The following is a 27,951-nucleotide window of genomic DNA, read 5'->3' as shown; positions in this document are numbered from 1 at the left end:
TTTAGGGGGGTGTTAAGGGGAGTGAAGGGAAGTAGCCAATTGCCTACTTACCTTTGGGTCACTACACCCCCTTTATGACCGCTTCCTGTGGGGCATGGGCATAACCCTGTCCCAGAGTTTCTAATTCCACCAAAAACGAAATGGTGGAACCCTTCTTTCATGGAGCACATCAGGCAGCCCACCTTAGGGGTGTGACTGGCCTGGTGGTGCAACACGCCTACTTGAGTAGCTAATTTCTCACCTTTCCTGCTGCCAAATGGGCCTCAGGGCAGGTAGTAGCATCTCCCATGTGTGGGGGAAGCCTGAGTCACATATCAAAGGCGGCAGGGGCTTTGAAGCCCCTAACTTTGATATGTAAAATCGCTAGCCATCCTGCTGAAGTAGGTGTTAACACCTTCCTCCAGTGAAGGCATTGTTTCTGGCCTCAGAGAGCATTGGCTATCACCTGCAAGGGATCAGAACCCCGTCTGTGCAGTGCTTAATTTGTGCCGGTGCTTGGCAATGGCATTTATTAATCAGGGTGGGTCTACACTACCCGTCTGTACGTGATATGGCATTGTGGCAAAGTACATATAATAATCTCACTGACTCACCGCTGAGAGGTTTGTTCCTTTCCCGAGTCCTCAGTGAAGAGTGTTGTGGCTGTCAGAGCCAATAATAGAAAGATTCACACCATATCCCTTATGCAAATTTTTCCTTAGGCCCTTAGTTCAGTGTTGCCAGTGGGCGGGACACTGATTGTGCTGGACTTGGATCTGCGGGGGTAGAGGCTGTGCGTCTGCATGCGTAGATTTTTTACAAATTGTCACGCCCTAGCCCACACGCACTCACACGAGTCACTAGCAGTTCAGCTCGACATGGAGGGAAGGCAGCAGCATGCCTATTAATAAAGGCAGTGCTGCCCACCAGTAACCGTAATTAGCCAAACCAGCGTTGCTTACTGTTAAACAGATTTACTTGGTATGAAGTGTAAAGTAAACCAAATCGGAACCTTGCTATGAGGAAGGCTCCCTTGCTGAAATTCTGATCGGATATTACATCTGACTTTTAGCAGTGCCAGTTGAGGATGTCGGTGGAGCCAATAGAGTAACAGGGTGGAGCCATTGGGGGAAGTGGGTGGAGCTGGGAAAAGTGGGTGTGGCTTCCGACAAACATTTTACAAATTAAGCACTGCGTCTGTGTTAGCAGGCTGGTCGTTACCAGTCAGCCAGCACACTAGATAGTGGTAGGTTTTTTCACTGGGCACCTCTAAGGTACCCTCTGGGTGCATAAAAAATCTAGTACTGGCAACAGTACAGATTATTAAAACAAGGTGTTTGATACGAAACACCAGAGGTTTTATGTAATTCATCTCATAGCTGGGGAACTCGTAATGACCAATGCCCAGTACATATACCTAAGATGGCTTCCCTGTTCACTTGTGCATTCTAGTAATTGAACAAGACCGCACTGGGGCATATCTGCTCATGCAGACATGTCCTCACATGTAATATAATGAGCCCTGCCTTAGTGGTACAAGATCTGCTGTACAGGCAGTGCTTTTGTCAAGACAGACAGTGAGTGTGCCATATTATGTTTTCACTCATGATTTGCACCATGGCACACAGTCTGCAATGGCATGCTGCATGCAGTTTGTATGAGTGTCCCTTAGGGTGGCATAATACATGCTGTAGCCCTATGAGACCTTCTTTGGTAAGCATGCCCCAGGTACCAGGGGTACCACTTACTAGGGACTTTCATGGGTGCCAAAGTGTGTGCCAGTTGTGTAAAAATTAGACCATTTTACCTTGTTTTAGGGCAAGAGCATTGGTTAGCAGGAACCCAGTATACATCAGTCGAAAAACCTCAATAACATTTGCCAAAAGTGGGGGTGATCTTAAAAAAAAGGGGCACTTCCCTATATTAAGTGGTCAACATTATCAATTCAAACTATTGCCTCAGCCCCAAAGCTGTTCACCAAATGCTTAGCTCTGGTGGCCGTCCATCCCAGCAGGAGGAATATTCACATGTACCTATAGCTCGATTATTGGTTGATCAGGAGTACAGGCAAGTAACAGTGACTGCTGCACCACCATCTCCCTCCTCCACAGGTTGTGATTTACGATAAACACCATCCAAGCCCATCTCCATCCTCTTCAGATTCAGCCCTTCTTAGGGGTCACCGTCAATTCAATCATATGCAAAACCCTCCCTAACCAAGCCAGGGGACAAGCTTTTTAACTACTATTGCCTCTTTTTCACCAACATCATCACCTAAAGGTCAGAACAGCAATGCATCTACTAGGATTGATAGCTTCTGGCATAATGATAGTCCCACATGCCAAACAACACATGCGTCCTCTCCAGCAGTGCCTACTGACACAATGGTCACAAGCGAAGGGTCAGTGGAAAGCTCTAGTGCTGATATGCGCCAGCACCTATCGCTCCCTGCAATGGTAGTGTGAGACATTGACCTGGCATATGCTGTCCACTATTCTAGTGGGCACCTTGCACCAGTCCAAACGACCCTTATTGATGGTAGGTGTAAAGACAACCTATATAGAAAGCTATCCTAGTGGTAGCTGAGGAGAGCAGCCTTCAGACTAAGTCTTGAAGGAATGTAAAGCAGCTTGTTTTGCCAGTCTATAATCTCATGAATGACCAGATGAAAGGAGAACCACACCAGGTATAAGTATAAAATATATGTATTTATTCTAAACACCTCCCTCTAGTCTCTTTATGAGGCTAGAGGCAAAAGTACATTCAGTAAACTTATTTAGCGCACAGTAAATTAGCACAATATACATTGAGCCCTAGGAGCGTACCAAACCATATATTAAGAAAGTGGTATAAGTACCACGACTGACATAGATACAAGGTCTAGAGCCTTTAGAACTGCTGTGGCCACCAGGAACCACCCAAGGTAGTGACACAGCGGACCCACGGGGGATGCGTGCAGTGTCTAAACACAGCCGCGAATCACCATTAACTTCTATGGGGAAAGTCGCGGTTGGAATTTTAAAGATAAAGGACACTTGGAAGAGGACTTGGAGCAAACCCCTTTATCACTAGACAGTTCTAGAGTCGATACCCATGGGAGCACCGGAGTACTCAAGTTACCTCACCCAGGGAAGCCGGGTGCATAGGTGTCTTTTGATGTCGGGTTTCGTCGTCGTTTCATTGGCGATCTGCTGCAAAGTGCTGCTGGCGACCAAGTCTAAAGTGTCCGGGTAGATCCAAGGGTGGATCGGAGATCTGAAGAACCTGAAAGCAGAGGGGACAGAGTCTGGGTCACTTGCCAGTCACCAGGAAGGCGATGAGAAGATGCCCACCGATGTCTGGTGATTTCAGGTGAAGAAGATGAAGCTTGTCTCTTCAGCCACGAGGACCAGGAGGCTTCGATGACGACCAGGAGCTGTATTCGAGCTGTCCCACGAAGGATGTCGAGTGCTGCGGTGTCGTTATCCGGATTGGACCCAACAAGCCTTGGCAATAGCAACCCACGCAGAGAGAAAAGGTTGGCTTCGGTGCAGACCAGCAAGGTCTGAGGGACTCACCACTTGGTGGGGAGTCAGGGCTTGTCTGGACCAACCAGGAAAGCCCAAGAAACAGAAGAGGTACCTTTGTGGGGACCCACCAGTCGACAGACCAGGGATCGCGAAGGAGCCTCGAGCAGAAATGCTAGAAGCGGGCCCACGGAACACTTGTGGAGTGTAGGCCCACAATCTTAGGTGCAAATGGTGCTCGGGCTTGGACTACAAGTAGTCCAATGCACAACTTCAGAAAAGCTCGGGAAATCGATGCACTAGCAGTTGTACACGGTGTCCAGGTCCGGTCCCACGTCACTCGTGAGGGCTAGGGGTCTCAGCTTTGCTGGGATCTCGTGTCAGCCTCTGAGAAGTCTGGAAGTCCGTGTCCTGAGTCGCAAATCCGTCGGAATCCGTCGGGAGCCTTGGAAATGCTGACCAGCAAGATGCTTCTTTGGTGACTGTTTGAACAAGGAAGTCACTCCTTGACCCCAAGGGAGATTCTTCCGTCTTCTAGTCGTGTAGAATGTTGAAGTTCCAGGATATATGTTGCAGAGCTTCGTCCAGGTGTAATCTGAAGTCCTAAGGACTGGGTTTCCTATACTTATACTAAGGAAGGGGGTTGGACATACTCTGGAGACCCACCTATTGGAGTGTCAACGAAGAGGGGTGGTTACACCAATTCACTTTGTCCATTTTCACGCCAGAGCACGGTCTGAGTGCCCCTGCTACCGGTTTGAACTTGGCGTATGCACAGGGACACCAAGTGTGCCCCCAGCAATGTCTGAAAAGCATTCTCTGAATACACCCACCCAGCCCCAATACACTAAAGCCTGTCTGGGAGGTGGTTACACCTCCCTGTGACAGGAAACCTATTGTCCAGGCCTCCCCTGCTGGAGTTACGTTCAGCAGCAGGAGGTCAGGCCCGTGTCTGTGGCATCAATTTTGTGATGCCAGGGCTCCTTTAAACTATTACCAGTTAGACCAGTGTGTACATGTCTCTTCCTCTAGAAGGGTGGAATTCTACCCCCGCCGCCAGGACTGGCGAGGAGGGGGATAGGATTCCAAAGTGTTTGACACCAAATACGACATGTTTTCATGCAGCCATTCCAAAGTTAGCATTTTCCACAAGGTTATAATGCACTTAAGAGTTTATGGTCTGGCTGCATCACAGAACAGCCTCAGAGAATAGATTCTGAAAGCTGCAGAGGGGTCCTGCTCATGCATGGGCATCCTCTCACACAAAACCAAGCACTCTGTCCTCAGGATTGAGAAGGCCTGCCATAGGAGTGACTTATAGGTTTATATGTGTAAGTGAGTAAAGGTAGATATAGGTAACCTATATCTTAGTAAGGGGTGCATGCACCACCTTACCCAGGCTGCAGGCTTCCATTTTGGAAGGCTTCCCAGGTGTGGCATAATACCTGCTTCAGCCCCTGGTAGGCCTCGGGGGTACCTACACCCTTAGTACCTAAGGTACCATATACTAGGGACTCACAAGGGTAACCCAGTAACCAATCTGTAGTGTACCTAAAGTACATGCAATCAATTTAGAGTGGAAGCAGCTAGGCTGGGGTCCTGAATAGCAAGGCCCCAGCCAGACTAAAGTAAAAAAAACTGTGAAACACCAGCAAAAAGTGGGGGTAACCATAGTAAGCAGATCCTACTTTCCTACAGGTAGAATGTCAGGTCCTAGAGTTTGGTTACCTCAATCTCCCGCAAGAATGCATGGACATTCTCAAGGGAGTTTGCAGGCCTACTACCCCAACTGTTACGCTGCCAAGTGGAAATGTTTTGTCCACTCTTTAATTTCAAAATGCTTGGAGTCTGGTTGCTACAGATTAATTTATCTTCTTTATACTCTTTCACACATCTAGGTGCCCTACATACTTCTTCATTAGTACCGTCAGCCACTGGGTAAAAAACAATTGAACGGCCCATAGAGGTAGGAGAAGGTTGGGCCGGGTTGGGGGGATTCAAAAGACAACCACGAGGGAAAATTAAATAAACAATTGGTTTTCCCTTGTCGTCTTTTGAAATCCCAGCCCCACCGCTCTCACCTTCACGAGCTGCTGCTTCTAACAATGGAACTGATGCCAATTTGCATTGCCAACTAAAGGTGGAGTCACAATACCTTGTGACTTGAAAGACTTATTTGAACGAAAAACAAGTTGCGAATGTCGAAGTCTAACACTAGATGTCAGGAGCACACGAAGCATGTGATTCTACAGCACTACATGGTACAGAGATGCTTATAGGGTAAGAAAGATTTTCCTTATAGATTAAATGAGGAGAGTTCCATTGAAATGGGGTGATCCTTAAGAGGAGCCTTGTGGAGGATGTTAGCATAGAGATAGTGCACTGTTCAGCTAGCAGAGAGTTCCAGCACATTTATCCCATTAGAACAGATGTCTTGAAACCTGGGAGAAGGAAGGACATGCTGGTCCAGTGGTCAACAGGGGAACTGAATCATGTCTTTCGCACTTGAGCAAATGGTGTAATCCTTGGCACATCACCTAATCCTCATGTGACCCATTTTGATTATCTGCCAAAATGGTGAGCCTGAGCTCCAGTGAAACGTGTCATAGAAAATGCTGACTTTAACTAGCCGCTAAGTCAGGGTTGGGCCATTTAATTTCTGCCTCACGGCTCAGACTTGCATTTCTTCTTTTCAAGTCAAAAGGCAGCGTTGTTGCGATCTGTGTCATTTTCAACCTTCTGTGTAAAACTTGTGACTTGTTTGTAAATAAACTCAAGCTAAGATGGCATGACCTATGGAAATAAATGGGGGATTTCTGACAGGCCGGTGCCTCTAAAAGGGTTGAGACGACATCAGTTTTATGTGAGGTTACATCTACATGCAGCTAACCGTATCCACAAGCTACTAACCTAAAACAAGCATTGGCATAGCCAATAGGTCTCGCCTTTGGGACCTTGTAAGTGTTTAGCTAGACTTACTAATTTTGCCAATTTTTGTAAGCTATGTTGTAAAGTATTGTGGCTGCTGCACAGCATGCTTATAAGTTATAATAAAAAAGTATTATAAGCATTTTTGTTACTTTATGTATCACCTAGAAGACATTGTGTACAACTGAAGCCCTTATTAAAAAATTACTTATCCTGAACAATGTATATTTTTCGACCTTGCATTAGTGGCAAATTCTTTCTGCATGTTGTAATGCTTGTTTGTTAAGGTGGGGTGCTGCACTGATGCTTGGGTGGTGCAGCATGAATACAGCAGCCCTGCACATAAGTGACCATTGCTCTCTGTTGTGAAGCCAGGGATTGGATATGCATTTAGTATCAACACCTTTATCACCCACTGCTCTGTAAGAAATTCACACTCCCTCATAGCTGCATAAACAATAAAATTACAGAAAAATCTGGAAAAAGCAAATACATTAAGGGGATGTTTAATGGAACTGAATGCGAATTGTAAACAAGCATTGCATTACAGATATGGATTATATAAAGGGGATTTACCGTTCCTGTTGAGAAACAAAACTGCATGTTCGAGGCATATGAGCTGCAGATTACACACTATGCATGGATGGCCACCTAGTGTTGGGCCCGGATGTTTTCAGTTTGTTTTATTGTAGAAAAGTCTTTGGAAGTCTCGGGAAAGGTGACTCCTCCTTTGGATGATACTGCGCATGGGCATCGGCTCCATTCCCAGATTGTTTTTTTCCGCCACCAGGCTTGGATGTGTTTCTAGCTCTTTGTGTTGGAACCGATTTCCTTTGGCGGGCAATCCTCACCAACTTACAGAAATTAAGTTTCGAACGCTTTTCCAGTCGACTCTACTCTTCAACACTGAAGACTTTGATTCCGGTCATCGTCGACGGCCTTCGGGCCTAACTAGGCCTCGACTCCCGCTCATGGAAAGGACTCCATTTAAAAAGTGTCCTCAATGTTGGTCGAAGTTTCCCCACACCGACCTTCATGAAGTGTGTAACCTTTGCCTCTCCCCGGAGCACGAGGCCAAAGACTGTTCCGCTTGTGCCTCTTTCCGCTCCTAAAAGACTATCCGGGACCGAAGAGCGAGCAGAGAAATGGCTTGATCTTCAGCTTCGATTCCGGACGACATCTTTGAAGAAGGCGTCAACGTTCCAGAACAAAACGACGTCGACAGCAATTTCGAGGCAGAAGACAGCGAAGTCGAGGACATCACTCCAGCACAGCGGGTCGTAAGTAAGACCATCGACCCTCCCCTCCCTCGACACACCCAAAGAAGGCCCCGGTCACACCCTCGCCCTCGGGTGCACACCGACACACTGCTTCTACTGCCCCACCTTCGGGCCCAGCTAAGAAGCTAATTAAGCCTTCAGGCGACTCTGGCTCGAGTTGGCCTTCGCACGATGCCGGCGCACATTTACCAGCACCAAAAAAGATAACTTCACTGGCTACGTCGACATCCAAACCATCGGCGCCGAAACATACCACTAATCCTTCGGCAACGAAAACCCAGGTCGGAACCAAGCAAACCCGCTTCGGATTCTAAAAAACCACCGAAACCGAAAAAAACATTGGATCCAAAAAATATACCGGAGCCGAAAAAATCCTCGGAACAGAAAAAAGCTTCGGAGCCAAAAGACTCCTGCTTCTCTGGTTAAAGACATTGCAGCCAAAAAAACAAAACAAACTGCTTCGGTGCCGAAACCTTCCTCCGCACCAAAAGATCGGCCTCCTGCAGAGGACTTACTTTATCCAGACCCTGCTCAGAAGACTGTAGCTAAAGATCCAATCACTGGACAGCTAATTTTGGCTTCAAAAAAGCGACCACTGGACACACCAGCTCCAGCTCCGCATTCAAAGAAAAAGGACCTGGCTACCTATCCCTTAAGACTGCCTTCCTCTTCTCTTTCACCTGTACCATCACCACATACTTCCATACCACAACATTCCCCAGCAACCTCTATCATACCAGACGATGACAACAGGGATGATATCTCTGACAATATAGGGGGTAACATACCTGATCCAGCTACTCCTACAGGATCACCTGACCCGTGGGATGATTATAACACCCCAGATGTCCCAAATGTCCCTCAGGATGACATATACTCCTCAAGGGCTTCCCCACAAGAAGACACTATGGGTTTCAATCAATTAATTTACAGAATTGCGCAATATCATGGACTAGACATGCATACAGACCCTGTAGATGAAGACTTCCTAATGGATACCTTTGATGATGCACAAAGGTCCTCATCCATGTTACCAATGCTTAAATGAGTGATTAAGCCTGCTCCTGAAGTCTTCAAGGACCCAGTCAGAACTCAGGTCATTAACCCTTGTATAGAGAAAAAATATAAAGCTGCCTCCTCAGACCCAGCATACATTAAAGGCCCAGTACCACCAGACTCACTTGTAGTTTCCAATGCACGCAAGAGAGCAAACTCACAAACATCAGGTGATGCTCCACCACCAGATAAAGAGTCTAAGCAACTTGACGCATCAGGGAAAAGAACGGTGTCTCAAGCACCAAACATGTGGCGTATCGCCAATACAGAGGCATTATTAGCCAGTTACGACAGGGCACATTATGACGAATTAGAATCATTAAAGAAGCACCTCCCTCATAAGTACAAGGATAGAGCAAATGAGCTTATCCAAGAAGGGCAAAATATTACAAACACCTCTATTCGATGTGCACTTGATGCAGCAGATACTGCCTCTAGGGCAGTTAATACTAGCGTTTTATTACATAGACAAGCCTGGCTACGCATATCAGGGTTCAAAGTACAAAGTGCCATTCTTAATCAACCCTTTGATGAGCAACACCTATTCGGACCTAACGTAGATGTATCACTTGAAAAAATGAAAAAGGATACAGATACCGTCAAATCTATGGGAGCCCTGCTGTCGCAGGCTCCCAGACATTCATTTTGACGCTCCTCCTATCGAGGTGCCACCAGGGGATACTCTTCAGACACACCTTCTACCTCATACAAAGCCCCTACACAGCCACTTACAGCAAGGGCTACCAAAGGGGTGGTTAATATAATAATAATAATAAACCACATTTGTAAAGCGCGAACAATCACCCGTTAGGGTCTCCAGGCGCTGGGGACCCTCTGGAAGATTAAGTAAGCTATTGCCCAGAGTCACATGGTGCTGGGCTAATCTGCCACCGGCACCGGGGATCGAAACGGTGATCCCCAGATTCTGGAGTCAGTCGCCCTGGCCGCAGCGCCACACCTCTTCCACAGGGGTAACAATAACAAAGGCAGGGGTAACAGTAACAAAGACAGTGGTAAAAATAACAACTCCCGCTCTGCCTCTACCCCTGCCCAATGACTCCCTCCCCCTTCCCCGTCCCATTCCACTCCTGTCGGGGGAAGACTTCAACAATACCTGCCAGCCTGGGAAAACATCACATCAGACAGGTCGGTGCTCCAAATAATTCAATCAGGTTACTGTCTAGATCTAACATCCACCCCCCCCCCAAACATACCACCCAAGCAGCGTCCAATGTCACAAGAACATTTAACACTGCTCAGACAGGAGGTAATATCCCTCCTGCAGAAAAATGCAATAGAAATAGTTCCAGAGCATCAGAAAAACAAAGGAGTATACTCCCTATATTTCCTAATACCAAAAAAGGATGGATCTCTAATACCCATCCTAGACCTCAGACCTCTAAACATTTACATACACTCGGATCGTTTTCATATGGTCAAACTCCAACAAGTCCTTCCACTTCTGGTACTAAACGACTTCCTTGTCACTCTAGATCTCAAGGACGCCTACTTCCATATTCCCATTCACACAGCGCACAGAAAATATCTCAGATTTGTGCTAGACGGGCAGCACTACCAGTTCAAAGTGCTCCCATTCAGAGTCACAACAGCGCCAAGGGTGTTTATAAAATGCCTAGCAGTAGTAGCAGCACACTTAAGAAGACAACATATTCATGTCTTCCCATATCTAGACGACTGGCTCATAAACGCCAGCTCATACAGCCAGTGTGTACATCACACTCAAGCTACTATTCAACTTCACGACTTGGGATTCACAGTAAATCACACCAAATCACATCTGCAACCCTCGCACATACAATAGTATCTCAGCGCTACAATAAACACCCAACTCATACTAGCTTATCCCTCTCCAGTCAGTATACAAACTCTCCTAACAAAATTCAAACCGCAACACTCGCTACCAGCTCGAGTGTTCATGCACCTCATAGGAATGATGGCATCTTGCATATTTGTAGTACCTCACGCAAGACTGCAAATGCGTCCACTTCAAGAGTTCCTAGTACCCCAATGGAACCAGGCGCAAGGTCAACTAACATACCTAGTGTTGGTAGACGGTCGGACTCATCCCTCTCTGCATTGGTGGAACACCAAAAACCTTTCCAAAGGGCGACCGTTTCTAGAGCCAGTTCCTCAAATAGTCATGACAGCGGACACATTGCTCTCCGGCTGGGGAGCTCACCTACTGCAGCACACCATGCAAGGCAGGTGGACACCGCAACAAAAGTTACTCCACATCAACCATTTGGAGTTACTAGCTGTGTTTCTAGCCCTAAAAGCATTTCAAATTCAAGTGTCAGGCAAAGCTGTCTTAGTCCGCACAGACAATATGACAGCTATGTACTACATAAACAAGCAAGGGAGAACACACTCTGCAGCTCTCTCAGTTAGCACAGCAGATATGGAGATGGGCTATACCACTAAAGATCTTCCTCTTAGCCCAACACGTCCCAGAAGTACAAAACACTATGGCAGATCTGCTAAGTCGACAAACACAGCAGATCCATGAGTGGGAACTTCATCCGCTCTTTCAGATGTGGGGACAATCTCAGATAGACCTCTTTGCCATCCACGAATACACAAAATTCCCAAACTTTGCCGCCACATACCCACACCCATTGTCCAAAGGCAATGCGATATGGAAGAACTGGTCAAAACTATTTGCGTACGCTTTTCCTCCTCTCCCACTACTACCGTTAGTGGTACGTAAACTCCAACAACATTCCCTGACGCTCATTCTGGTAGCTCCAACTTGGGCCAGACAACCGTGGTACACCACGCTGTTGCAGATGTCTGTAGTACCACACCAAAAACTAAACTTATCTCCACGCCTATTAACACAGAACCATGGAGCGATTAGACACCCGGACCCAGCTCAGCTCAACATAGCGATCTGGCTCCTGAGGTCACAGAGTTTGGTTACCTCAACCTTCCTCCAGGATGTATGAACGTTATCAAAGAAGCTAGACGTCCCACTACTAGAGCATGTTATGCTGCTAAATGGAAACTGTTTGTCATATACTGCCAAAACAACCAAATGAATCCTTTAGACATGTCTATTCAACACATCATAGGATATCTATTACACCTTCAAAAGTGTAATTTAGCCTATACATCTATCAGACCTACAAAATAGACAATATCTATCTCTTTTTAGAGTACCAGCCATAAAAGCTTTCATAGAAGGTCTCAAAAGAATAATTCCTCCCAGAACGCCACCTGCACCAGTGTGGAACTTAAACATTGTTCTCACAAGATTAATGGGACCTCCCTTTGAACCATTACATAAATGTGAATTCCAATTCCTAACCTGGAAAGTAGCTTTCCTAGTAGCAATTACTTCTCTCAGAAGGGTTAGTGAACTACAAGCATTTACCATTCAAGAACCCTTTCTGCAAATGCATCATAACAAAGTGGTTATTCGTACTAATCCTAAATTCCTTCCTAAAGTCATTTCACCATTCCATCTAAATCAATCAGTTGAGCTGCCCGTATTTTTCTCGTAGCCTCAAACAGTCGCAGAAAGAGCTCTACACACCTTAGATGTCAAAAGAGCATTACTGTACTATATCAAAAGGACACAAACTTTTCGTAAAACAAAACAACTTTTTGTGTCTTTTTCACCGCCACATAAAGGCAACCCCATATCAAAATCAGTGATCGCTAGGTGGATTGTTAAATGCATACAAATATGTTACCACAAAGCCAAACGTACATTAACAATTCCTCCAAAAGCCCATCCTACAAGGAAAATAGGGGCTTTAATGGCTTCAATGGCATTCTTAGGGAACATTCCCTTAGATGATATCTGCAAAGCAGCTATATGGCTTACACCGCACACATTCACAAAGCATTACTGTATAGATGTGCAAACTAAACAACAAACCACTGTGGGCCAGGCTGTACTAAAAACACTGTTTCAAACAACTGCTACAGATACTGGTGGTTGCCGCTAGGTGTGGGTACTGCTATACAATCTATGCATAGTGTGTAATCTGCAGCTCATATGCTGTGAACGGAAAATGCTACTTACCAGTATGCATCTGTTCTTGGCATGTAGAGCTGCAGAGTTACACATGCCAGTATTATCTTAATTAGATACAAATCACATGGACATCACTACCTCTTGTACAGCTCCATCACTTCCCTAATGCGAAAAACAATCTGGGGATGGAGCTGATGCCCATGCGCAGTATCATCCAAAGGAGGAGTCACCTATCCCGTGACTTCCAAAGACTTTTCGACAACAAAACAAACTGCAAACATCCGGGCCCAACACTAGGTGGCCACCTACGCATAGTGTGTAACTCTGCAGCTCTACATGCCAAGAATTGATGCATACTGGTAAGTAGCATTTTCCTTTTGACTGTATATAGGTTTTCATATTGCACTTGAATGCCTTTAATAACGGGTACTACTACTCAGATTTCACTCTCCCAACATGAGAAGGATGAAAAGTCAAATCTGCCTTCCTGGGATTTAGTTTGTCTCCTAAAGTGCATTGAATATTTCTCATAGTGTTTTCAAGGCGCTGTGACATCCATACAATCACCTCCGCTACTGACTACTAGAATAGCTGTAAATCAAAGGACTGTATGTACAAACATAAATACAGTTATTAACTAACCTCTATTCTGGGACAATTTGGCCCTGAAACTGTTCTGAGGGGACTCGGGCCCCTTCCAGCCACCTAGTGAACGTAAATGAGCTCTCGTAAACGACTGATCAGCTTATCAGCAGCAGAGTTAATTCTTTGACTTTATAAGTGCTGCGATATGCACTTTATTCTGACACAACACATTTGTTTCTCCTTTGCACAGAGGCGTGTCAGTTCTTAACAGGAGAAAATATATAAGTGCTGGTACTTAGTAGATGTGAGTGCCGGGACCGTTAAGGCACTGTTCCATACTGATAAGGTAAACAAAGATCGAAAAGCCATGTTAAATATGATCTAATACGATTTTAAAAGATACTCTGTTAATATAATGCCTGCCTTTCACAGAACCATTAAACAATAAATCCCATTCCAACCCTGCCACCTACCATTGATCTTTAAAAGTACTGGCATTGGAAGGGATGGGCAGGTCGCGATAACAGCAAGGAGGATTCGGACAAATAAAGGTATTTTCTCTGACAATTGGAGCGAGGCGCTGTTCCGCCTGGGTAGGGGCAGGAGCAGGCGCACGCTGCAGCAGGCTGGGCCGAGAGGTAAAGTTTGTTGTTCTCCGCGACGGATGACTTCTCTGGCTCAGTGTGTTGGGGGAGGGCTCCTGTCTTCCTGCAGGATTGTTGGTGCTTCAGTCCATCTGTGTAAATCGCAGTTCTGGTGGTAAGAGAAGGAAAACCTAGAGTGAATGTTAGTTTATAAAGGGATTTCCCTTCGTAGCACACCACTGCTCCCTTGATTCAATGTGCAGGCCACAACCTCCGAGCTGCTTCAATCGCATCTAGATTAGTACATGAATAAACCGGCGTGATTAACATCAAAACGCTTTACGGAGCTTGCGGCGACTTTTTTGTATAATTAATTGAATAACTCACTGAGCCATACGGCATTCACTAAGCTGGTTTAAAGCATCCGGAGGGGGCAAGGGTGGTGGAAAGGGGCTTTTTGAGCCCAAAACAAAAGGTCAGTGCTGCAGTTGGTGTAGGTTTCTCGACTATTTCCATTTTTAAGCAGAGGATAGTACAGGCATTTTGAGTTGTAGGGTGACGCTGTCAGACAGCAAGCAGATGATTGGGAGAGGAGGATTCCATTAGGTTTGACACCCTGCACTCCTGTTTTTAATTCCTAGTAGACACACTGACACTGCATGTCAGACACAGCCCCTGAAAGACCCATGGGGCTGGGGAATCTGCAGTCACACTAACAGAGCCCTTTGAAATGACTGTCTGTTACCTGACAAGTTTCCGCCAGATATGTAAATGATTCTGCCCCAACATTTATTGTCTCGCGGAGCTGCTTCTTTTTCGTAACTATGACGGTTTCCATTTCTCCACAGGTCTCCCCTCCTCCAAATGTGTTTGCAAGCTGTAGACTGCTAATATCAGTAGTACTGAAGAGCTGTTGATTTCGTAGGGTGTCACTAAAAATGGCAATGCCATCGGTCTCGCCTTTGGGACCATATAAGTATTTAGCGATGTTGCATATTACTGCAACACAGCCTCGCTCATTACTGCAACACAGCGTGCTTCAAGCACAGGATGGTGCTGTGGGAGGAGGTCAGTTTAACTAGCGTGCACTGTGTGGCCGGCGCTCCTATCTTCATTTTTAATATGCTTGCCCAGGGTTTTAATTTCCATTCCAACTTGAAGGCAGGATGGCTGGCATAGTAAGTAGAAGGGGGTGTTTGGTAGGGGAGAAAAAGCATGAGGGAGAGCAATATAAAGAGAGGCTGGGTTGGGGTGCAGGACGCGAGATAGCGAGATGGAACAAGAGGCAGCAGAGAAAGAGCAACGCGGGGCGGCTAGATGTTTGTAGGGTGACCAGATTTTAAAAAGGACAAGCATTGGCCGCTCTCACCCGAATAAATCCACTTCCTTCAATAAACTGTGAGCAGTGCGCTTTCATAACATAACATTAGCTGGGCTGAATGCCCGGTGGCAAACAAATCTGACCTGTCAGTGTATGTTTAGCTAAACTTCATCATACGCTTGAAATAACTCTGCACGTCAAGCTCACCAGCTAGAGGCCTCAGCAGTCCACACATGAATTTGTGTAACCCGAGCCAACAGACATGTATGGCGCATTAATTTTTCTACAAACATGCCTCCACACAAGCTCATCACAGCAAAGGGAAATAATGGAAGAATTCTAATGCAATATTGTCTCTAGTCTTTTTCATGTTCTCTTTAAACTTGGGTATGTAATACAACATAAAACAAGCATTGGCTGCGCGCGAAAGTGAAAGCAGCGCAGCGCAACGCAACGCGGCGGGGGAGGGGCGGAGGAGCGTGAAAACAATCAAGTGTAAGACAGATGGTGCCTGATCGGGCGCTAAAAGCCGGCGGTTGCGCGCTTGCATGCGCGCGTGAACTCAAGCGCTAGGCCAGCCAAAGCAGCTTGTGGTAGCACTTTTTAAAGCCCCTACTGAATGTCTCACAGAACAGCGAATGAGCCGGCTCTAGCGAGACCTAAACAGCACTGTCCTATTAGGGAATCTTCCTGTATCATTTAGTCAGTCCACCTCTGTTGCCTAGTAATTTTCTCCTGTGCTTTCCCAGTTAGTGGTGACAATTATAGGTGATTGCTTTTTTGCTATTCTACTCCCGTGCAGGACATAGAGGTCATCCCACCAAGGCCCCCTCTGCCCAAAGATCATTCCACCACACCAGCTGCAGAGACTGAACGACAGACGAATGGTAACAACAACAACCAGGTATGGAGAGCATAATAACCCATAAAAATACTGAAATAACCACTAACCTTGGGATCTGGAGCAGTGTGCTGCTTGTTGTAAATCACTTTCTCACCTCGTCAGGAGTTGTAAGCACGATAGCAATGCAATTACAATACAATGGAGTGCAATACAATACAATAATTGGAAAAGTAATCGATAAATGGAGTGTTTAGATGGGGAAAAGAGTGCCCAAGCCTCCTGCAGTGTTGATCTATCAATTCCTGCCTGTCTCCATATCTTTGCTCCACTTGTACCCTTTCTCATGTATTCTCTTTTCTGCCAGACTTCCACTTATCACCTGTTCGCATCCATTTTGTCTGAACATATTATCTATGCTAGAGAAATCACTTGCCAATAGACTTCTAAACCTGGCCATAATACCAAAATGCACAGTGGCGGCCAAAATGACTGAATAAGAGCATGAAGCTTTATGCCTTATGCTTGAGTGGTAAGCTGTGGGTAGAACCAGTTATCCAACTTTGAAATGCTCTCTGAGTCTCGCTCACTAGCTAAGAATCTTCTGCACTTTAACCTTGATCCCAAATATCGGTAAAAGAGGGGAAATTACTTCAGCAACTTCAAATAGAAACACAACATTGCTCACTGCTTCTTTGTGTTCTTTCATGCTTGCTCTCTTTCTTTTCCTCTTTCTCTTCCTCTTTCACTCGATTTCTCGATTCATCTGTCTCCTCTGTACATCATTCCTGTCTTCCTCTCACCTTTGTCTCTATCTCAATTTTTTTATCTTCCTGAAAGCCTCTCCCATCCCCTTTTAGTTTCTAGCCATCTCTCTCGCCTATCTATGATCACCTATCATTTTTACTGACCCTTCCTGACCATATTTTAACTACCTCTTTTCATATTCCTTTCACATTACATGACCCCCTTCAAGCTTATCAGCTTACTTAGGTACACCTGACCAGTCTCTTATGTGTAGCTGTCAAAGTATTTGTTACAAATCTAAATGTTGTGGATGCTGCCAAGAGTTCTTGTGCAAAACAGTGTGACTTAATTGGTAAAGTGTAGCGTAGATCCTGTTTGAAGCATGTTTTTTGTGTCCATATTTTCTGTGTAGTCGTTCAATAACTGGACTTATTATGAGATCGGTAAGCAATGTGATGGTACACCTGATTTCTATGCGATTTGCTTAAGTGTGGTGCTTGCCCTTGGTCTCTGCTTCGGTCGTGGATTGGAGTTAGTGTGCATGATAACACTGGACTCTGAGCATAATATAATGCTTCCTAGACACTGGAAGAGGCCAGTGAGGGCTCTAACTAACCTTCAAATGCAGAATCTTTTTAAGGATGGCGCAAAATGTCCTTTAGCTCTGAAGAACAGCTCTAATTATGATGTCTTTAGAGATTCATGACCTACCCTTGAGGTCTGTATGGGGTGATTGGGAGAGTGGTTGCCTTTGTGAGATTTAAGCATTTGGAGTTGAACAGTCTTCAAGATATTAGGAATTTGGTTGGGATAGTGGCAGCCGGTGGGTACAGTAGGGGTCCTGGGAGATTTGTATTCCCAGGATTCGGTAGAGTGTGGCTGGATGAAGGGACAAATGTCCATGTGAGCTGCAATTGGTGGCTATGTTTACTGAAGTGTCAGAGGTGTAGTGGATTGTTGGGAATATGGGAGTTGCTTGAAGGATAGAGGGTTGTTTAGAAGTGTGGTAGTGGCCGATTTAGGTAGGTTGTGTTAAAGGTTGTGGCAATGCCTGACAATTGCAGGGTCTACTCACAACGGTGGTGCTGCTGAGGAGCTGTAGAATGTGTTTAAAATCATAGCAGTCAGTATCCGAGAGGTGTAACACGTGTAAGAAACTGTGGCAGTGCCTGAGAACTGAAGATGGTGGTTCAAGGTGTGCCAGACAGTGAGACCTGTATGAGGTTGTGGTTGCCCAAGGATGCTACAGGCACTGACTAGGTGTGAGGATGTGTGGTCTGTGGAACATGGTTAAAACTCCCCTATAGCTAAAAATGTGCATGGCTCGAATTAAAACTGCACCTTACACTACACTAGCAAGCAAGAGTAAAATAACTCTGATGCAGGAAGAGTGAAGTTCAGTAATGTGCCTTGACCTGTGTATTTTGGGATGATTCGAAGGAAGGCCCCTTCTGAAAAGCTTGAATCAAGGAAGATGAATGTAAACCAAACCAGTGCTGAGCCTCAACAAATTTTTCTTTCATGTGATCCTCAGGGGCAGCAGGAATTCTCTTCCAAGCATGCAGTCACAAATGTATCTAACCCCGCAGGACAGCGGCTGCTGGAACACTCATCGGGGTCAGCATTCACCGCCTCAGTGAGTGTGCATGGAGGTGAGGAAACATTTATGAATTGGACAAGGACCATATGTCAGGGTGGCAAATGCTGTCTGTTTGAATTCTCTTTAAAATCTTCCTTTTCTGATGTTGTGAATTGTACAACAGCCATGCAGATAATAGCTAATGGACCAAATGCAGTGCTTATGAGCACACACTATTTATAGCAACATATAGCATCTACAATGACTAGCAGACCAAATACAATGCTTAAGACCACACACTCTTTATACCAATAAATAACACCTAAAATAAATGCAACTAAAAAACAGCATACAAAACCACTTAAAACTACAACTTTCATAGTTGTCTCTGTCAAAGTGGTAAGGGTAATGTGATATGTAATCTCATCTGTAAAATGATTTACAATATTTTAATTGCATCTGTTTCATTAAAAGTGTGATCGTGAGTATTGCATTAGGTTTGTGAGCGATGGTTTGTATGGATGTTGAGTGAGCTATTGATTGTGCTCCTAACCAGAATATTCATTTCAACCATTGTTTTTTATTGACAATATGTATGTGTGTATATATATATATATGATAAATGTTTGTGGCATGTGTAGCTGTAGGTACACATGCTGTGCGTGCTCCTCCTCTCATCAGTGTTGTGCTAGTACGTATGCAACTTGTCTTTCTTCGAAGAAGACTTTGAATCACAAGGTATAGTGACTTCACCTATTACTGGTAATACGCATGGGCATTGGTTCCATTGTTAGATTTTCTCTTTTTTTATGTCTGGTTGAGCCGTGTTCGAACAATGCTCCGGGTCCATTTGTCTCTGCCTTCGACCCACTCTCCTTGGAACTTCTCCATACCATTAGGAAAAAATATACTATTTTCTATAGATTCTTCCGTGTCATTAGTACCTCTGTCTAAATTGGTGAGTAGACACTTCTCAACACCCCTCACATCCCTCAGGCTTTCACCCTCCATCGTCAGTTCTTGAGAATGCAGCCATGTATATCACTGTAATGGAATTATTTTCCAGTACTGGCCACAGTGTAGCGCAAAGTACCCCTGCACCATCAGGTTTTCAACCTCTATCTGTCCGTGGAGCACAACAACACCTCCTGCATGGCTTGTCTTGCCTACCAATCTGATGTACCAATGTGAACTGCAGTTTGTATAACGTTACATGCACAGAAAGCTTGGGACGATACCCCCATCCTCTTCAGCCACTCCACTGTTGAGGTAGAACACCAACCAGGACCCTCCAATAAACAGACTATAACCTTCAGCCCGAGCTGAGCTCGCACTCCAAGTTGGAGTTGGGTGAACCACAGGTCGCGAGAGTCTATTGAAAAAATACATCAATTGTGAGTATCAACACTCCGGCACTCCCATTCCAACACCACTCTCAGGTGAAGCACCACTGTTGACGGTGTCAGGCACTAAGCTCAGATGCCAAGCTTCCAGTCTGTCACTGCCCGAGGACCATGGTCCACATTGGCACAGGACTTCAGATCCCGCACTGATCAAGCCCTATGCTTCAAAACTGCCAGCGAAGACCCAGACTCCAGCACCACAACGCTCTCCACGTGAAGCGCACCATGGGCACTGATGCCAATACAGGCCTCAAAGCCAAACCGCTGTTCTAGCAACTGTTTCGGTGCTGGAAACGACATTGGTTCTGGCAAACTAGAAGTCATCTTTGGCACAGAAGAAGCAGACACCTAAAGCTTCATCCTCTGTGGTCTCTGATGACCAGAACCAAAAGATCGTGCAGTGTCTGCAACACAAACTTAAAGCCAAGCAGCTCCTGATCCATCCGCAGACCAAGAGGATCCTCACACTGCCTCCTTCCAAGACATTAGACACCGTTCCTCACAGGCGTAAGCTTACTTTTGAGGAGGATTTCTCCATGGAGCCTGAACCAGCACCCAAGACCAGAAAGCTCCAGGATCGGAGCACCAGTCCGCTCCCACCCATACCTGGTTTTCTTCCCCCTTGCCTCCACCACCACCTCTATCCTCCCCTCCTCCATCTTCCTCCCCTCTGCTGGGTCTCCCCTCACCACACTCTTCTGGGGGTTCCACAAATTCATTATTTGGGGAGGGTAGGCCTTCCTATCCTTTAGGTCCTTATGAGGTCCGTTTTGACTTTGAGGCCCAGTATCACCCCTGGAATTATTACAATGTTGATCCACCTAGGGACACTGACCCATACCTCTATTCTGCCAAACCGTCCCCTCCAGACGACACCACCTCATACCACAAGGTCCTTCATTGATCTGCCGCCTTTCACAAACTGGACTTACACAAAATTCAAGAGGATAAGAATTTCCTGGTGGAAATATTATCCTCAATACACTACTTCCTCAAATGTTTACCTATGTTTAAGGGCATGCTGAAGTATGCTCCTAAAAGCTGCAAGGAGCCAGTTGCAGAAAACTGGGTTTTTGTTGCAGTTGTCCCTCCACATTTTTCCTAGTGTTTGATGCAACTTTGACTAAAGTGTGCTGTTAACCAGGTCCCCGGTGCCAGTGATCTTTCCCCAAAACAAGACACCTGGTCACTTGATCCCCAAGTGACCAGGCCTTTAGCACCTGTCTAAGACCCTAGTAAGTGGTACCTCTGGTACCTAGGGCTTAGGTACTAAAGAGGGCCCCTAAGAGATGCAGAATATCTTGTGTCACTGTAAAGGACCCAGCACCACACTCGTACTGACTACCACTGCAGGCTGCGTGACAAGGTGCTCTAAAAAGTGAAGACACAACATGACGAAAACGTGAGAGCCATGTCCCCTAAACACTGCATATAATATTTGTAAGTCACCCCCTCAGCAATCCTTACAGCCTTAAGGCAGGGTGCATTATATAATATGTGAGGTTATACCTGCATGAGCAGATATGCCCATGTGCTGGCCAGTTACATTATTGACAGTACAAGTGAACCTGGGAAGCCATCTTAAGGTTTGTACTGGGCTCTAGTCAAAACAAGTACCCCGGCTACACAATGTCTTCACTGAAACATATGGTGCTTGGTATCAAACATCTCATATTAATACACCCACATTGATTTCAGTGATGGATTTATTAATGCATGTATCCAAAAGGTGCCCTAGAGGTACCCCTTTGAAACCTACTAGCCTTCTAGGGTGCTGGCTAACTAGCCCAGTCCAGCCTGCCACCACATATAAGTTTCTGACCCTCTAAGAGGTGAGAGCTTTGTGTTCCTAGGACTGAAAATGCCTGCTCTGGGGAGAGGAGTTATCACCTCCTCCCCCAGGAAGGCTAGTAAATCAGCATACCAGAGCAGGAGGCTTCAAATGCCTCTGCTGCCTTTGAAATGCTCCTCAAGGCTTCCCCAGACAGGGGAAATGCCACCCCCTGCATGGGCCATCTGGAACCAGAACAGGCAGTAAAAGCAGACTCCAAGAAACCCAGAGGCTACCAGTGCTTCACCAATTGCCAAAGAAACTCCCTTGGAGTAGAGGAGCCGCAGGCATACAAGAAACAAGACATGGTACAACGACCTGCCGCCTATGGAGTCTACCGATGCAGCAGCCACCCAGGAAGAGGTTACCATACTCCTACAGGTCAGATCTGTGTTACCCCCCCACCCCACCCCCACAAGCGTGGGGATACTAGGACTAACTGGAATCAGACAGTACCAATACCTGGGGTACTGGACCCCTTGCAGCAGCCAACGCTTGTTGTGTCCCTAAAGTTCTCAAGGGTGGTGCCCACTTCTAGGTTTCTCCAGACTGGTCCCCCAGTCCCAGGTTGCAGCCTCTGTTTGACCTGATTGTTCCTCATTTAAGTAAATAGGACACCCGGCGCCATGACACACATCTGCAACTGGATACCCAAGAGTCTCCCAAGGTGAGCTATTGGTGTGGCCTTAGACCTTGCCCCATACTCACCTTAAGTCCTGAAGAACAGCCCCGTAAGTCGCTGTCAAATTCCCAAATGCAGTACTTGTTTTTCCCCCATAGGATAACATTACCACACCTAAAAAACTGCACTGTCAACTTTTGAAACTGTACAAATTTGTAACTTGAAAAGTACTTCCTTGATTCTGGTGATCTTGGTATCTAAATTAATTTAAAAGTACATGTTGTTTTTATAAATTGGTGTCGGATTTCACTGCCTTTGTGTGTTTAATACATGCTTAGCACTACCCTCTTATATGCCTAACTGCTTGCCCACTCTACCACAAAAAAAAGCATTTGGGGTGTAATTTGTGCCTCTGTAATTCCTTTAGGGTTTGTCTAAACTCCTTACACAATGTACATCCTTTTGGTCCACCATATAAAGAGCCACATTCCTACACCAGTCAAATCCAGGGTGATGAAGAAATATAAAGCTTCTCCCTCCGATCCTCCTTACAACAGATATCCCCTCCCAGCAGACTCCCTGGTATTGCGCACAGCCCATACGCGTACCAATGAGTACTGGTGATGCTCTACCTCCGGACACAGAGAAGAGGAAAATTGGCACGACTGGTTAAAATGTTTTAGCCCTATCAGAGCCCCATTTTCGTATCACCTATTCAATCGGCCTGTCTTCCAGGTACGACTGGGGCCACTGGGATGAAATGATGGTGCTCCTCCAACATCCCAGAGCAGTACCCAAAATAAGGCCATGACCTTTTCACCGAGGAAATATCCTGCACAACTATTCAGTGCGTGCTAGACACTGCGGAAATTGTGGCGTGGGGAATCAACTTGAGCGTACTCATCCGACGCCATGCCTAGTTGCATGACTCTGGCTTCAAGCTGGAAGTGCTACAGTGCCTGCTCAACTTGCCCTTCCAGTACTGTGGAATTGCCAAGATAATGTCCCTCAAAGCCTCTACCTCCTTCCAGAGGCAGCTGACTGTGCAAACCCCATCACGGGGCTATGCCAGGGGGAGTTACAGGAGTCACAAGGGTAACAACAGCCAGGAAGAGTTAAGGGCGGTCTGCCAAACACAGACTGGCTCACACTTCACCCAAATCACACCACATCTATCGGGAGAAGAATACAAGCAATTCTCTCTGACGGTGGGAGGAAGTCACCTTAGATCAATGGGTCATTGCCATCACAGACCGAGGTTATTGCTTGAAGCTCACCACAATCCCACCAAACAGCCCCCATGCAAACACACGCTCTGTCCGGAACATCAGCACCTTCTCCAAGAGGAAGCGGAGGCACTCGTGTGGAAGGAGGCAATAGAGCCTGTGCCTCCACACCAGCAGGACAAGGGCGTACACACCCTCTACTTTACACATCCCCAAGAAGGACAGATCTCTCATACGAGACCTCAGGACCATGAGCATGTACATTGTATCACAGCGCTTTCACATGGTAATGCTTCAAGATGCCATCCCTCTGCTACAGCAAGGCGACTTCATGGCCACCGTTGACCTAAAAGATGCCTACTTTCCCCTCCCGATCCACCCTGCACACTGATGATACCTTTGGTTTATACTAAGTGGCTAGCATTTTCAGTTCAAAGTGCTACCCTTAGGTGGATCAAAGCCCCCAGGATGTTCACAAAGTGTCTTGCCATGGTAGCCGTTCATCTCAGGAGAACCGGCATCCAGTGTTCCCTTGTTTGGACAACTAGCTGATCAAGAGCTCAACCGAACATAAGTGCTTAGTCGATACCCAGACCACCATTGACCTACTACATGGTCTAGGGTTGGCCATCCATTCCGCAAAATCCTGCTTCCAGTTCCTTCAAATCTAGCACTTCTGAGGTGCAATGCTCAACTCAATCAGCGGGAAAACCTATCTCAGCCCAACACTGGTCCAAGAGTTCAATCTTTGCTCCCCCTTTTGCAGCCAGATCGCCAAATAACAGCCAGAACTGTCATGTGCCTCCTCAGAATGATGGCCTCTTGTATTGCCGTGGATTCCCATTCCAGGTTACATATGCACCCTTTATAAGAGTGCCTAGCAGCACAATGGTCTGAAGTGGAGGATCACTGGAAAATCCAATCTTGATCTATGGCTGATCCCTTCCTTCATGGCAGTGGTGGAACAGCAACAATCTGTTACAAGGCAGGCCGTTTGTCGACCCAGTGTTGCAGATGGCCATCACAATGGACACTTCCCTTACAGTGTGGGAGGGGTGCATTTATTTAGGGTATGCTGCGACCCCATCAACCGGGTCTCCTCATTAACCACCTCAAGCTTTTACCCATTTAGTTGGCACTCAAAGCATTCATCTGTTACATTCAATGCTAAGGCCCAATTCCGATCTCGTTCGGAAAGCAAACCGAATGGCTCATGTCCAGAATGCTTTCCATACTACTCGTGTCACGGGAGTCAGACCGAACAAGTACGAAGCATTCGAATGCATCAGGATACGATTCGGTTGGACTCCCATTGACTTCAATGAGAGCCGTGTGTACCAAACGCATACACAGGCTCCCATTGACAAAAGGGGTGGTTGGGGATCATCGTGCACCTTGTGGCGGGCACCTCAAGACCGATTCCGGCAGCCTTTTTGATCCGGGCAAAAGGAATCGTAAAGGCTGTCCGAATCGTTCATTGTACTTGCTCGCTTGGAAAACCTACTCCGTAGAGCTGTACGATTCAGCCCTGGAGGGCTCTATCTCTCTGTATGCCTTCCGGAAACAATTCGGTGAGCGCTAAGGGTTTCCAGGTTGGTTGGTTGGTTGTTCGGTATTGGGAACAAGTCGGTCGGAAACAAGGGCTCCAGATCAGTTTAGGTAAAACTAAATCCGATTTGGAGCCCTTCCAACCTAGATCGGAATCGGGCCCTAAGTGGTTCTCGTTAGCAAGGACATCATTGCCATGTTCTACCTATGGAAGCAGGGTGGGACACACTCACCACAATTTTCAGCATTAGCACAAGTCATTTGGCAGTGGGCTCTCGGTCACAGAGTCCATCTACTAAGGCACTACTTAACAGGAGTAGACAATGACTTTGCAGACCTACTCAGCAAGATGCAGCAACAAGTCCATCAGTGGGAACTTCGTCCACAAGTCCTACTCTTATACTTCCATCGTTGGGGTTTCCTGACATAGACCTCGTTGCCACTGCCGAAAACGCAAAATGCCCAGGCTTTGACTCCAAGTAACTACACCCACGGTCCTTGGGCAATGCATTATGGATGAACTAGTTAGGGATATTTGCCTACACTTTTTTACTTCTCCCACTTCTTCCATTTGTGGTTTGGAAGCTTTGGCAAACATCCCTCACTCTCATCCTGGTGGCTCCCACATGGGCCAGGCAGCCCTGTTTCAACACCCTCCTCTGCTTGCCCCTAATGCCCAATGAGAGGCTGCCCAACTGGCCAGATCTTCTCACACATAGCCGAGGAATAGTCAAACACCCAAACTACAGGCAACTCAATCTTGTGATTTGGTTCCGGAGGTCCTAGAATGTTGCTACCTGATCCTCCCTCCGAAATGCATGACCATCCTTAAGAAAGCGCACTGAACTACAGCCTGAACCTTCTATGCAGGCAAATGGAAGATGTTTATGCATTACCATCTTCCTACACACATTGACCCACTCAGGACAGCAGTCCAGGACATTGTCTGTTATCTGCTTCACTTGCAAAAGTCAGGCCTTGCTTACACTTCCATCAGACTTCATTTAGCTGCAGTTGCTGCTTACCTTCAAAACAGAGAGCGCACTTCACTGTTCAGGGTTCCAGTCACTAAGAACTTCATGGAAAGCCTTAAAAGAATAATTTATTTATTTATTATAAAATTATACAACTATTGAAAATATTTACAATTCCTTGTCACTACCATTGAACATTTTTTTAAATAACTGATTAAATTAAACATTCGGTTAAAAATGTTACAATGGTCAACCACAAATCAGTTGCCACTAAAAACCATCATAGTCCGACTATGTAATGTAGATTCATTGTGGGATCATAGTACTACGTCCAACATGGTGCTACAGAGTAGTGTCTTTTGATTGCAAGAACACAATTGCCTCACAAGTAAAATTGAACATTCATTAAATGTCTTTTTCATAAACAATCTTGTGACTTCTACTCTGAGGCTTAGCCAAAGCACATAGTTCAAATGAAACTAATTGAGTGGGTCCCCTGAAGTCATTTGGTGTGGGTCTACGCCTTTGAGCTGGCAACCATGAATATAACCATGTCTAATACCAACTGCAGGAGTTGTAAAATTCTGAAGAGTCCTTCCACCCAAGCTACCACCTACCCACTGTGGATATTGTTATCACAAGACCTTTGGGCCCTCCTTTCGAACCACTTCACTTGTGCCCTGTACAGGTCCTTTCTTGGAAGGTAGCCTTTCTAGTGGCCGTCACCTCCATCAAGTGTGTAGGTGAGCATTAGGCTCTTACCTTGGAGGAACCTTTCTTCAATGTTCTCTTAGGATCCAACCAAAATTCCTCCCTACGGTGGTCTCTACCTTCCACCTCAATCAAACCATCAAACTCCCAATGTTCTTCCCACATCCAGATTCAGTGGCAGAGAACTCGCTTTCACATATTAGATGTCAAAAGAGCCCTCATGTATTACTTTGACAGAACAAACCCTTTCATAAAACATAGCAGCTCATTGTCTCCTTCTCAAACCCACACAAGGGCAAGACCCTCTGCAAAGTGGGAAGCACACAGTAGTTGGTCAAATGTATACAGGCATGTAATGCAAAAGGCAAGAGACCTTTGCCTGTCCCTCTCAGATCCCACTTGACCTGCAAAAAAGGAGCCATCATTGGCTTTTTTAGGTAACATCCCAATAGCTGAGATCTCCAAGGCAACTACCTGGTCCACTCCACATACTTTCACCAATAACTATTGTGTGGATGTTCTAGCACACCAACAAGCTAACGTTGGCCATGGTATACTCCATACAGTTTTCCAGTCCTCTGCAACATCCTCTGTCTATCCACTGTATAGGGGAGAACTACTTTACATGTGATGAACAGCATGTGTATCTACAGCTACACGTGCCATGAACGGAAAATGTAACTTACCCTGTAAGCATCTGTTTATGGCATAGAGTGCTTTACATTCACATGCACCCACCCTCCTCCTCGTAAGCCTTAGGTTGTTGCAGATGTCTTTCCATCTTCCTTTCTTCATTCCTTTGCATAGTCATCTTCTTCTATATCTCTATGGTCCATTTTCATCCTTAACAATCTAACAAAGGGGTTGGTGTCCATGTTCACTGTCGCTAATAGGTGGAGTCACTATACCTCATGACTCAGAGTCATCTTTGAAGAAAAACAAGTTGCTCACTTTCGAGCCTAACAGTAGGTGGCAGGGGTATGCATAGCATGTGAATCGAAAGCAGTACATTATATATATATGTATGTATGCGTGTGTGTGTGTGTATATATATATATATCTGTCATGTGATCAAGCCTCCTTGGAGGCGAAACGCATCATGGCGGCAGCGCTGGCAATCATGGAATAAAAGTAACTTTCTTGCACCAGTAACTATTGGGTTCACTCTTCGTCATTTTGGATGCTTTGCCGTGGCAGTCTGCAGTGTGGCGATTTTCCAAATATATA

At 45.9% G+C, this 27,951-nt stretch overlaps 1 protein-coding gene across 1 annotated transcript in view; it reads left to right on the top strand.

Moving 5' to 3' along the window:
• Positions 1–27,951, top strand: part of LOC147701703 (uncharacterized) — a 241,016-nt gene that overhangs the window by 178,341 nt on the left and 34,724 nt on the right. The window contains exons 17-18 of the mRNA XM_086930336.1: positions 16,045–16,146; positions 18,365–18,482. Of these exons, the coding sequence (XP_086786462.1) occupies positions 16,045–16,146; positions 18,365–18,482 (220 nt within the window). The remainder of the gene's footprint in view (positions 1–16,044; positions 16,147–18,364; positions 18,483–27,951) is intronic.

This window comes from Lissotriton vulgaris, chromosome 7, assembly GCF_964263255.1.
Source record: "Lissotriton vulgaris chromosome 7, aLisVul1.2, whole genome shotgun sequence".
In the NCBI taxonomy this organism is placed as follows: Eukaryota; Metazoa; Chordata; class Amphibia; order Caudata; family Salamandridae; genus Lissotriton; species Lissotriton vulgaris.
The sequence above is the reverse complement of the archived record's forward strand: the minus strand, read 5'-3'. Positions and strand labels throughout refer to the sequence as shown.